The sequence below is a fragment of the Enhydra lutris genome, unplaced genomic scaffold (genome assembly GCF_002288905.1).
Source record: "Enhydra lutris kenyoni isolate GAN:26980312 unplaced genomic scaffold, ASM228890v2 scaffoldscaffold2, whole genome shotgun sequence".
Classification (NCBI taxonomy): Eukaryota; Metazoa; Chordata; class Mammalia; order Carnivora; family Mustelidae; genus Enhydra; species Enhydra lutris.
The window spans coordinates 59,642,891-59,656,559 of record NW_019154086.1 but is presented as its reverse complement, the minus strand read 5'-3'; the positions used below and the strand labels follow the sequence as shown (position 1 = coordinate 59,656,559).

Sequence of the window (13,669 nt, the reverse complement as noted above, 5' to 3'; positions counted from 1 at the left end):
CATCAGAAAACACTTGCACAACTCACTGTTATTGGTAATAATAGCGACAGAGGTAATTTCTTGAGCTCTTACTTTGTGCCAACCAGTGGTTTAAGAACTTTGTTTGTTCATGCAGCAGATACTATTCAGAACCAGTCATCTGCTAAACACCATTCCAGCGTGTAGAATATATTCGTGTATGAAAACAAAGAACCCTGCTGCCATGGTGGTTACATTATGGCGGGGGAGCCAGCCTACACAGTGCGCAAAGCATATAATGTGTTAGGTGAGAAGTACTGTGGAAAAAAGAATAGGTTTGATGGAACAACTAGGCAAAAAATCAACAAGGAAAGAGAAGATTTGAACACTCTGCATTAACTAGACCTGACAAACATACGTGTATACTTCATTTTATTAGATACAGTGTTTTACAAATTGAAGGTCTGTGCCAGTGCTGTATCAGGCAAGTCTGTGGGCATTCCAACATTTATTCACTTGGCGTCTCTGTGTCATACTTTGGTGATCTGTGATCAGGGATTACAATTCAGGTAATGGTTAGCATTTTTAAAAGATTTTATTTTTATTATTTAGAGAGACAGAGGGAGAGCAGGAGGAGGGCCAGAGGGAGAGAGAGAGAATCTCAAGCAGATTCTGTACTGAGTGTGGAACCCAATGTAGGGCTTGGTCCTGAGATCATGACCTGAGCCAAAATTAAGAGTTGGATGCTTAACCAACTGGGACCCAGGTGTCCCATGGTTAGCCTTTTTAGCAATAAAGTCTCTTTTCATTAAACTATGTACATTTTTTTGTAGGCCTAATGCTGTCGAACGCTTAATAGACTATGATATATTGTAAACATAATTTTTATATGTAGTGGAACACCAGAACATTCATTTGATTCATTTTATTGCGGCATTTGCTTTATTGCAATGGTCTGGAACCAAACCTGCAGTGTCTCCAAGCCTTGCCTATATATAAAACATCCATCAATAGTAGAATATGCGTTCTTCTCAAGTGCACATTGGAATAGTCTCTAGAATATACTATCCACTAGGCCATAAAACAAACCAATATATTTGAAAGGATTGAAGTAATTCACATGGTATTTTCTGATCACAGTGGAATGAAATTAAAAATCAACAACAGGAAAATGTTTGGGGAACTCTCAAATATGTGACGATTAAGCAATACACTCCAAATAGCTAATAAGTCACTTTGGCAGCACATATACTCAATAACCAATAAGTCAAAGAAGAAAAATTAATAAAAAGAAAGAAGAAATTAATAAGGAAATCAGAAAATACTTTTGAGATGAATAAAAATGAAACTACAACATGCCAAAATTTATGGGATACAACTAAGTGCTTAGAACAGAGTTTATAGCTATAAATGTCTATGTCAAGAAAGAAAAAAGATCTCAAATCAATAATCTGACCTACATTAAACATTGTAAGAAAAAGAGCAAATGAAACATGAAGGAAATAAAAGAAATGATAAAGATTAGAGAGGAAATTAATAAAACTAAATAAAGAATAGAAAATCAATAAAGAGTCAGTAAAACCAAAAGCTGGTTCTTTGAAAAGAACAACAAATTGGAGAAGTGTTTAGCTAGACCAATTAAAAAGGAGAAAAGACTAAAGTTACTTCAATAAAAAGTCTAATAGGGGACATTACTGCTGACTTACAGAAATGAAACAGATTAATACAGGAATACCACGAACAGTTATATATCAATTAATTAGATAACCTACATGAAATGGACAATTCCTGAAAAGCACAAACTACCTGATAACTGATAATTAGAAGAAATAACAGTCTGACTAGAACAATAACTACTACAGAGATTGAATTTAGTAATCACAAAAGTACCAAGGTGTTTGTGTGGCGGGGGCAGGAACCAGGCCCAGGCTTCACTACTAAACTCTATCAAACATTTAAAGAAGAATTAAAATCAATTTTTCACAAACTCATTCAAAAATTAGAAGAGAGAATATTTCCTAATTCATCTGTAAGGCCAATTATGACCCAAATGTCAAAACTAGACAAAGATATCACAGATCATAGCTCTTAAAAATAGGAGCATAAAATTCCTTACCAAAATGCTAGCAAACCAAGGCCAACAATATATAATAAGAATTGTATACCGTTACCAAGCAGGATTTTACTCCCAGAATACAAGGTTGGTTTAACATCCAAAAATCAGTGTGATATACTGTATCAGTAAAACAACAACAGAAAACCCATGTGATCATCTTAATAGCTGTAGAAAAAAAAAGCATTTGACAAAATCCAACATATTTCATGAGAATATTCAACAAACTCAGAGTGGAAGAAAACTTCCTCAACCTGGTAAAGAGCATCTACAAAAATCCCATAACATCCTATTTAATAGTGACAGACAATGCTTCCATCTAAGTTGGGAAAAAAGATAAATCCACTCTGAGCACTTCTGTTCAACAGTGTATTTGAGGTTCTAGCCAGGGCAATTAGGCAAGAAAAAGAAACAAGAGACATGCGTATTGTGGAAAAGAAGAAGTAAAACTATTCCTATTCACAAATGACAATTTATATAGAAAATTTGCAACGCCCCCAGAAAACTACTATAGCTAATAAATGAATGAGTTCAGCAGGTTTGAAGGATACAGAAATCAGTTGTAATGCAGAGAAAGGGGAACCCTCTTGTGCTGTTGGTAAGAATGCAAACTGGTGCATCCACTCTGGAGGACAGTATGGTCATTCCTCAAAAAGCTAAAAATAGAAATACCCTATGATCCAGCAATTGAACTACTAACTATTTACCCAAAGGATAAAAAAAATTGCACATTCAGAGGAATACATGCACCCCAATGTTTATAGCAGCATTATCAGCAATAGCCAAACCATGGAAAGAGCCCAGATGCCCATCAACTGATGAATAGATAAAGAAGATACTCATCAAAAAGAATGAAATCTTGCTATTGGGAATAATGTGGATGGAACTAGAGTGTATTATGCTTTGTGAAATAAATCAATCAGAAAGACAAATACCATATGATTCCACTCATGTGGAATTTAAGAAACAAAATGGATGAACATTTAGGGCTAGGGGAAAAAAAGAGAGGGAAACAAATCATGAGAGATTCTTAATTATAGAGAAGAAACAGGGTGGGGTGGAGGAATGGGGGGATGAGATAGATGAATGGTGGGTATTAAGGAGGGCATTTGTTATGATTAGCACTGGGTGTTATATGTAAATGAGAATCACTGAATTCTATTCCTGAAACCAATATTGAACAGTATGTCAACTAACTAGAATTTAATTAAAAAAAAAAATCAGTTGTATTTCTGTACAGTTTCAATGAACAATCTGAACATGAAATTAGGAAAACAATTCCATTTTTAACATCGAAAAGAATAAAACATAGGAATAAATTTAACAAAAGATGTGCAACACATTGAAAACTACAAAGTATTGTTGAAAGAAAGCCAATCAAAATAAATGGAAAAACATCCCATGTTCGTGGATTGGAGGACTTAATATTGTTAAGATGGAAACACTCCTTCAGATTGAACCCAATCCCTATTAGAATTCCAGCTTCTTTTATAGATCCTAAGAGTCTATTTTTTGTTAAGGTTTTATTTATTTTTTTGGCAGAGTAAGACATTGTGAGATAAGTAACACAAACAGGAGGGGTGGGAGAGGGAGAAGCAGGCTTCCCCTCGAGCAGGGAACCCAGTGTGGGGCTCAATTCCAGGACCCTGGGACCATGACCTGAGCCAAAGGCAGACGCTAAACGACTGAGCCGCCCAGGTGCCCCAATACTAAGAGATTCTAAAATTTGGAAATGTGAGAGATTCGGAACGGCCAAAATAATTTTTCAGTTTTAAAACTAGCTACAAAAACCAGGAGGCAAGGCAGTATGGTACTAATGTAGTTATATAGGTTAATGGAATAGAATTGAAGCCCAGAAGTAGACCTATATATCATTGGCTAACGGATTTTCAACAAGAAAGGTAAGACTATTCAATGGGAAAAAAATTAGTCTTTTCAGAATGGTGCTGAGACAACTGGATAACAACATGCAAAAGAGTGAATTTGGACTCCTATTTGCCTCAGGAAATATACCAAAAATAACTTGAAATGGAACACAGACCTCAGTGTAAAAGCTAAAACTGTAAAACTTCTCAAAGAAAACATAGGGGTCAGATCTTAGTGACCTCCGATTTGGCAATGGATTCTTTGATGTGACACCAGAATACAAAGTAAATAAATTGGACTGTTACAAAATTTAAAACTTTGTGCTTCATATGACACTAATAAAGTGAAGAGACAATCCACAGAATGTGAGGAAATATTTGCAAACTACATATCTGATAAAGGACTTCTAACTAGAATATATAAAGAACTCTTAAAACTCAGTAAGAAGAAAGCTTGGTTTAAAAAATGGACAAATTATCAAAATCGATGTTTCTCTAAAAGAAGTATACAAATGGCCAGTGGACCCCTAGTCACTAGGAAAATGCAAATCAAAACTATAATGAGAGAAATACATCCTTCTGAAGGTCATAATCAAAGACAGGTCATAGTGTTGATGAGGATGTTAAATAGTCTGGTGGTTCCTCCAAAGGTTTATAAATATGGAGTTACCATATGACCTAGCAAGTTCCACTGCTCGGTATGTGTCCCAAAAAAATGAGCATGTACGTCCACACAAAAAACTTATATATGAGTAATCATAACAGGATTATTCATAATAGCTGGAAGGTGGAAAACCACCAACATTTCTATGAGCCAGTGAGTGAATAAGCAAAATGTATATCTGTATAGTGGAATACTATTCAGCCTTTAAAAAGGAGTGATCTGCTGATACATGCTACAACAAGAATGAGCCTTGCAAACATCATAGCACATCAAAGAATCCAGAAAGTGAAGACTGTATTACGTGATGCATTTATATGAGATTTCCAGAATGGGCAGATGTGTAGAGACAGAGTAGATTAGTGATTGCTCAGGGATAGAGGGAATGATAGGGAAGGGTGATAGCTAAAGGATATGGGATTTATTTCTGAGGTGATGGAACTATTCTAAAACTAGTGACAGTTGCAGATATAGGTGAACATAAGAGCCAGTGAGTTGTCTACTTCAGGCAGAAGTCGTTTGCCTTTGGCAAGAGGGCAGGGCACGTGGGTGTGGATGCTGCCCGGTGGGCAGGGGCAGCTTATAGAGTCTCTAAGTCCTTAATCCTCACATCAACTCTTTGAGTTAGGCACTTTCATTATCCCCATTAACAGATGAGCTAACAGAAGTTAACATAAAATGATTTGAGTCCGTTTCCCACAGGAATGTATCAGCACGGTATAGAAAGAAACTGCTTTGGGGAGGTCAGTGCTGCTGTTGGCATTTCTGACTGGGTGACTGACAAATCTTAGTTCTATTTCCTTTATCTGAGGACACAAAGATACAATCTGAGACTTCTCTCCCCTCCCACCCCGATTTTTGGGGCAAATATTTTTCTATTTTTAAAGCGTGTTTTCTTCCCAGAATAACCTCAGAAAAGGCCAGAAAGCTATCTGATTCTGTCAGGCCAATTATTGTCCTGAAAGTGCTGTTCTTATTAGGAAAACCATTTTCTTGGAAGAGAAGAAATGCCCCGCCATCCTTTCCTTCACCGTACTGAAGTATCTAAAATAAAGTAAAATTGTGTCTTTGTTAAAAACTGTAACTACTCTGCAGTGATGGGTCCATGGTCTGTCTCTGGTCACTAAATCTGCAGTTTCTGCTTAGGAAGTCCCAGCCCTAATGGGGGCTTCTGTCCAATACATTCCGAAGGAAAATATCACTGTCTTTTTTAAATAATCCCAAGGAAGGGTACTGAGCGCTAGTTAGACGAGTAAAGATATACAAGATGACATTTCTTGTGACTCCGTTTGCTTGTACCACAGGGGGGAGGAGGGTGTAATTGTTTAGGAACACACAGTATTGTTTTATGAAACATTGTCAATTTAAAATATATTTATATTAATATTGTCTGTAGGTCCTTTCCAGTCTCAGAAAAAGAACTTATTCCACAAAATTGTCAGCAAATATAAGCACAAAAAGGAGAAGCCTAATGTTCCGGAAAAAGGTATTGGTGCCTTCCATCCTCCATCAAGGTTTCTTGGCCACCTCCATTGTGAATCCATCTTTGAGTAACGCTTCTGTGCACCGCCTTTGCCTTTTCCTCCCCTTGGCTTGCTTCAGTGTCATCGGCTCCTAATGCAGGCGTATTCACGATTTCTAGACTCCGCAGCTAATTGCAAAGAGAGATCTCCTTCACTTGGATTCCTACTCAAATCCCATAATGTCTCTATTTTCAGCGTTCCATATGAATCCTAAAATTGCTTTGTTTTCATCCATATTTGGTGCATTTTGTAACTTAGTTTTCTTGAGCTCTTATCCACTTACTTCCTTTGACTATCCTCGTTTCTCTCATGTTCGGCAGCCTTCAGACCAGGACCACGTTTTCCTACCTCCTGAAACCTGAGGAGTTTCCTATTCATATGAGAGTGCCACCATTTCTGTAGTTTCTCTGACCCTTGAGGATTCTTGTCTGGGAGGATTCCACTCCACAGCTGTAACCCGTCTCTTTCTTTTCCCCGATCTACGATACTGCGTTTGCCCAACTCTTCCCATCCCCTTCAGTCACATAACTTCTTTCCAGAGGGCACTAGAGATGCATTGCCCTCCACCGTCTCTTCACTCTGAGCATCTGTCTTATTGTTACAATTTTGATGGGCCCTTGAACCTCTTCAGGGCTCATCTGAAGATTTCCTTCTTCTCATAGTTCAGGACTCCTATTCTTATTCCACCTAAAAGATAAACCTCCCCATCTGGTTCAGTCCAGCCACGTGTCCCAGAAGTGAGGCTTTCTTTAGCATCGCCCTGCATGTTCCTGTCGTGACTACTGTGAGCCTACTCATCTGAGGCCCATTCGCATCCTCCTTGCATGGCCAGATGTGAAGCCTTTTGTGTTTCTGGAATGAGGCTTTAAATACACCTGTCTTCCATGTGTAGACATATGTGCCTACGTGTTCCTGTATGTAACCTTTTACTTAATTTGGGTTTTATTTTCACCTCCGCTCCAGCCTCTTAGTTTTGTTTTTTATGTTAATATTTTTTTCTCTGCTTCCAGTAGAGAAACCTCCCTTTTTAGGTAAAATGTCAGCTTTTATCATTTCCTTATAACTGATCTTCAGTTGTCTTGATTAAAGTCTGAGAAATTATCCAGCAGTGTATTTCATAGAAGGCAGATTTATTTTCAACCCATTTCCTGTATCGTCTGATTATTTTAGTTGGCAAATGCCATTTTGAGAATTAGTTAAAATAAAACTCCGCTTCTTTTATGTGATAAAGTTTCATATTTAAGCTGTTTTGTGTATTGTCTTCTTTTTAGTGTTATGAGTCTGTCCTAGGAGTGGAGTTTCACTTTCTTTCTCTGTCATTGTTTTTAGGAAGTGGGGATAAATGGTCAAACAAGCAACTCTTCTTGGATGCCATTCACCCTACAGAAGGTAAACACGGCAGTATTCTCTATCATTCTAGGTAGTCTGTGTTGGAAAGGTTTTAAAAGGCATAATATATATAGACTCACCCGAAAGCCCAATACCTGAGGGCTCGTAATTTGGTTGTTTTTAATTTTCAAATCAAAACTGTCAGATTTTTTGACCCTGCTGGGGGTCAGGCAGTGTGTCATATGGAGCTTAATTTGTCTAAGGGGCACTTAAAACCTTTGAAACCCATTAACCAGAAATTAAAGTTTTCCATAACTAAAAATATTTGTGTTGCAGGCAGACGTCTATGGGTAGAGTGGAGCCAGCATGGGGCTTTCCTAGTTGGCTGGGCTTGGGCACGCCAGCAGTGTTCCCATCCTGAACTTCACCCCAGCACACCTCCCAGTACCTCTAAATACGTTCAGGTGGAATGCTCCAGAGGCTTATGGATAACCAAGGAGAAGTTCCATGTTGACTAGCATAACATTACAGCTTCCTAAGTGCAGATTTTACTTCAAAATTTCCTACAGCCCTATTTAGTTGTGATGTCTACCTAATTTTTGTTAAATATTGAACCCTCCAGTGAGTACTCATTTCTGTGACAGTTAACGGGCTGTCCTCGTTGATTCTTTTTTTCATTGTTGCTATTTTTAAGGAGCTCAACTTTTTTTTTTTAAGATTTTATGTATGTATTTTAGAGAATGCGTGCCTGCGCATGTGAGCTGGGAGGGACAGAGGGGGGGGGGAGAGAGAATCCAAAGCAGATTCTGCACTGAGCTTGGGGCCCCACATCGGGTTTGATCCCACAACTGGGAGATCATGACTGGAGCCAAAACCAAGAGTCAGACGCTTAACCGACTGAGCCACCCAGGCGCCCCAAGCTGAACATTTTTTATAGTCCTTAATTAGGAGTCGCTTCATTTGAAAACTAGAAGCAATCTTAAAGATCATTGAGTCCAATCCCTTTGATTTACTTACAACCAGAAAGGGGAACTTAAGAAGACCATGTCTTTTGACTCCCAGATAAACTCTCGTTCCTTTCCTGAGAGGGAGAAAAGAATTTCAGATGCACATTTGGCCTCAGTCATTTATCAGAAATCCTCATGTGTTAAAGGTATTTCTCAAAAAAATATTCAAACTTGAGTTTATAGCAAACATGAAATAGTTTTTATTTGGTAGTCACAGTCCGCACGATCCAGGTGTCTGCTTTTATGTCACTGCACTTTTATAAAAAAATGCCAGAGTGTATCTGTTGTCTGGCCTGCTACTTCACATGCACAACCTCTCCAGAGGACTGTTTCTGCTCTTAGCTGCAAAGCCAAATAGGAATTGTCATGCTGCTCTCAGCATTAAATGCTAACAACCAAAATGCGGTATATATGTATTAGCTCTTGTGAATTTTAAAGATATATTCTGCACAGACTTGATACGTGCAAGGCAGTGATGATCAATCAGAGAAATCAAAGAGGCTCTTAGACCATCCTATTCCTTACTTGAAATGATACTGTTCTAAATGTTTTGTTTTTTAAACAGTAACCCCATGTCGTGCAGAGCGTGGTTTCATAGCATGGGCAGAGAGGCAGAAAGAATGAATAAGGTTGGAATTAGGAGGCATGGGTGTCAGTCTCCTATCTACCGCTAAGGAGCAGTTTTCAGTGGCATGAATTGTGTTTAATCTCTCCAGGTTCACTCTCCACTTGTGTACTAAGTATGTGTATGATGCGTGTGTTTAGGGGTGGGGTGACTGCCGAAGGGGGTAACACGTCGGCCTCAAATGTCATTTTCCCTCTCATACTTGCTGTTACTACCGGGTTTTCTTGAGTGGGTAGTGTGGTGCTCAGGGTGGCCTTAGTCTGCAGCCCTAATTCTGCCCTTTAGTGGGCAGAAGAGTAAATCCATTTCAAGTCTTTCAGGCAGTCCCAAGGGTTTAGTGGAATAGAGTTATTATCGCTGATATTAATTATGTTTATTACTAATATTTATGACTGCATTACAAATTTTAAAGAATATGCACTGAAAACTGCATGTCTTCTGGTGTGGCGTGTATATTCACTTTATGTGGTCAGGGTAAAAGGAATCTGTTTGTGCACCAGGAATTACCAGTAATTTAAAGTGACCTTTTTGGCTATTGATTTTCATACCTTCCCCTATATTTCTTTGTTCAGGTGGTGATGGTACACTTGGTGAATTATCTAGGCCCTCTCTCCCCATCGCTTATTTAAACTCTACCTTGGAGAGCATACATACCTAAGGACAGAAGGTGAAACCATAATCAGGATAATGTTAACATGTGTTAGCCATTCTGGGCAAAGGTTAGACAGGGCTTGTTTATAGCTGATGTCTGTAGGAGAAATGTTGGTTCCACTGAGGTGTTCAGCTCAGTTTGCTCTTCCTGACTTGGGCTAAAGGGGATGACTTCAGGTTCACTATTCTTTTTTGTACCATCCTGAGTATAATTGGCTTGCAGTTCATTCCCCCCCCCCAATATCAGAAATCTTTAGGTGCTTAGTAATCACATCTGCAGTTTAAATGCTAAGCTTATAGTCTATTTAAGCATTTTTCCCCATGCTTTTAAAATTTAAAATTGCTAAACCATTTCTTGACATTTTTGCAGATCATAAAAAAAAAGATTGCTTATCACCCTAGAATTAAAGGTTAAAATATCAGATAAACCAAGATGACTTGTATCTGCCACTGTGTTTATCTCTGTACCAAGTTCTGGTGTCTTATGTTCATGCTTAAATTGGAGGTTTCTAATTGTAATAATAACGATGAAGATAATTAATACTTAATATTGCTTTATAGTTTCTAGAGGGCTTTCACAATTTTTTTTAAACTAATCTTGGCAGGAGCCCCAGGGAATTCAGGAGGGCTTATTAGCCCTAAGTACATCATAAGAAATTGAAGCCTGACCAACATAAGCAGGAAGAGAAGAAATCCGCACTCTTTCCACTAAAACACATGGGCTGCTTACAATTTCGATTTTTCAGGCATATCTAAGCCCTTATTTGGCTCAGATGTTACAATTATAAATGGTATCTTAAGAGGAAAAAAAAAAAACCAAACCTGAGACTTAAAATCTCCAGAAGATTAGTTCCTTTGCAGTATGTAAATCTAATTATGGGGAGAAAGATCTGGTTTATAGTTAGATTTTCAAACATGATCCACAACGCTCAGACTAACCTTGATCTCTTTTCTCAAGTTCAAAATAGCTGCTATGTAACTTCAGCAGGGTCTTCTGGGATCTTAGATGAGGCTCATTCATTTGATTCTGTTTCCTGTGTTCCATTCAGCATCTGACTACATTTTCAGCTCAAGAGAGACCAACCAAAGGCTGTGAGATTCCAGATTTGGCTATAGTAATTTCAGTGTAGGTTTGATTCCCCTAGTTGGAATGTGAATTTGTAACTCTGGAGCACTCTAGTGGCCTCGCAGGGTTTGGTACAACCACAGTGCTGCTATCTCAAAAGATTCACCCCACATTTGGGGAGCAGGGTTTGGAAAACAAGACAGTCTCTTATTGCCACATTCCTAATGTTGGCTCCAGGAGTGAGCTCACATTATCTCTCTCAGATGATACGCTCCAAGTGTGTTATGATTATCGTGGAGTATAAAAACTAGCCCTGTGGAGTTGTTTCGCAGTGCTTGGGTAGGTTTGTGTGTTCAATTACAAGCCGAAAGAGAAATGACTAATTTGTTTTTAGAGGACAAAAGCCTTTCTTTTCTCACATTTCCATTAGTTTGGCAGGGAGGGAAAAAAGAAAAAAAGGAACTGGCTTGCTCTCTTGGTGCTCAGCTTCAGACTTTTTCTCTCTCTGAGCTTCTTCCATTTCCTGTCTCTCACCACCAGGCCTTCCTTTGCTTTGCTAACTTTGCTGGACTCAGATCTGCTATTGCATCCCAGATGACCACTTCTTGGCCTTACCTGTTTTTTCCAGTTCTTCTTTCTTAGGATAGGGTTCTCTCTGAGTGCTGCCCCTGAAGACTGTCATTGGTCTTGGCCTCCAGACAGCATCCTAATGACCTGGGGATAGCTCCTGGGTCAAAGCATGGGGTAGACTCAGGCTTACCTCCGCTTCCAAATTCTGGCAAGATCTCATTATATCCCTCTTTCAAATGTGGACAATCTCCAGGCCCCATGAATACTTTGTGATCTGGCAGTAAGTTTAGAGAAGGAGACATCAACAGAGATGGCATGACCTCCTTTTCAGTGATTTGTGAGAACCTTCAGTGTGTTCTCACATTTTGCCTCTTCCACTTGGTCTGCAACCTAACTTGCTCCTTTTCTGTCTCCCAGTACACCAGACTCTGGGACCTGATGGCTGGTGTCTGTTGGCCAGCCTGCCTTCCACCCCAGCTCCTTGTCTACTGGCTTCTGAGCTTCTCTGAGTCCCAATCTGCTTTTAGGCCTTAACTCTACCTCCCTTTTGCAATCCCTTTGCAGCCATCCCCTTGGCTTCTTACTCTGTTTTTACTAGTGCATCTGGAACACACAGGAAACAGAGCAACCACTGAAATGAAACCATTCGAAGGCTTACCAAAGGCAAGAGAACTAACAGTCCTTGTCAAGGGAGTACTCTTCCCTTGCCTTGAGACTCTGGAGCTGGCTGGAGGCTGGCTGGGAACCTGATTTTGGGCTATATGACAAATGACAAAAATTGGGGGGGCTCATGGCTCCTTTAGAGCCAACTAGTCCAGTTTCCATCTTTATATGAAGAAACTAGAGACCTGTGGTCCTGCAGTTAATAAATTAAAAAGTCAAGAGTAGAATCTAGGTCTCTCTGTGACTGTCATTTCTGTTATCCCATGGTCTTTGTATAGAAATCAGGTCATCTTTTCCTAACCCAAGTGGCCTTTTCTTTGACCTCCTGGGTTCTTTCTTTCTCTAAGCAGTTCTTCTGATGTAGTTCACCCTTCATCTTTGGAACCCTGCTGTACCCTTATTTCTGTAAGTTCTAGATTTTTCTAGGAATGGAAGGAGAAGAGGGAATAGGTTAGTGCTTTTTCGGGAAGAGCCATCTTTAAAGTTGTGTTCATATTGGAGAAGTGATTAAGATTCACCCCCTATAATCAGAAGGGATAACTGAAGGATCTGGATTAAGAAACTAGGAATTCTGAAGCTTGTGAATATCTAATAGAGGTTTTTTATGCTCAGTGTAAACTCATATTCTGACTTCTTTATGGCTATCAGAGGCTTTGAATTTCAAGGCTAATGCAGAGTCATGAAACTTCTTTGGAGGGTTTCTTAACCAAATTATCCTTTATTTTACTGGCAGCTTTTATTGAAGTTTAAACTAAAAAAAAAAATCTTAAAATACATACCAGCACTGCTCTATGTTAAGCTAAATATCAAAGTATAAATACACCAAGACTGTTTCCTGGGTACAGATCTACAATTTAAAAGGAGCCTTTTTTCCTAATTTTTGATTACTTGTTTGAAAAGATACTTGGGAGTGTTGCCAAGTAGTTTCTTTTAAATAACTATTATCTTAAGCTTGTCCCACATGGCCCTCTATTATGCTCTGTTGAGGTAAGGCCAAGCCACAAGTCACAGTATGATTTCTGCTTTACATCCTTTCTTTTGATGTAACTGAAATGATTTCCCACTTGTTTTGGAATGGGAATCCTGGAATCAGTCTCTTAAGGGCAAAGATCTTAATAAATTCATAGCCTTGCTTTCCCAAGGATGTACCTAACCTCATTAAAAACCCAGATTAAAATGTTTAAGTGAAGCCCATGCAAGGTTTTATACCAGCATGTGCAATTTTCACACCCTGAGTTATTCTTGCTCTGTTCTCTTCCTCTTATTTTAGCCTTCTTTCCTCCTGTGCGATTCTCATTGTTGTATTTCCAGCATCTTCCTTCAGCTCTGCCTTCCGATCAGCACCTTCAGTTATCTCCTGGCTCTGTGCATGGAATAGGCCACTCAGACCTTGATTTCCCGAACCACACTCCCCTCTTTGTCAGAAACTGTTTCTGCACCTCTCTTAAGGATTGGGTGATTTAAAAATGGAGAGATGCCTTGCCTCTTTTCCCTGCTTCAAAGCCCTTAGGCCACTAGAATTTTTAAAAATAAATAAATAAATAAATAAAAGTCTCAATTACTAAGCTTGACTACATGAATATATTCTTAAAAGCTTACTACACTCCTATCTACATATACTTGTCTTACTTTTAAATT

General features: G+C 38.9%; 1 protein-coding gene across 5 annotated transcripts in view; it reads left to right on the top strand.

Moving 5' to 3' along the window:
* Window positions 1-13,669, top strand: part of LOC111147612 (BBX, HMG-box containing) — a 278,763-nt gene that overhangs the window by 251,118 nt on the left and 13,976 nt on the right. For 3 of the 5 annotated variants that reach the window (XM_022503790.1, XM_022503781.1, XM_022503771.1), the window contains 2 exons: window positions 5,994-6,083; window positions 7,450-7,509. The exons of 1 other annotated variant lie outside the window; for it this stretch is intronic. In XM_022503790.1, the coding sequence (XP_022359498.1) occupies window positions 5,994-6,083; window positions 7,450-7,509 (150 nt within the window). The remainder of the gene's footprint in view (window positions 1-5,993; window positions 6,084-7,449; window positions 7,510-13,669) is intronic. One more of the 5 variants, XM_022503800.1, reaches the window with a different exon arrangement.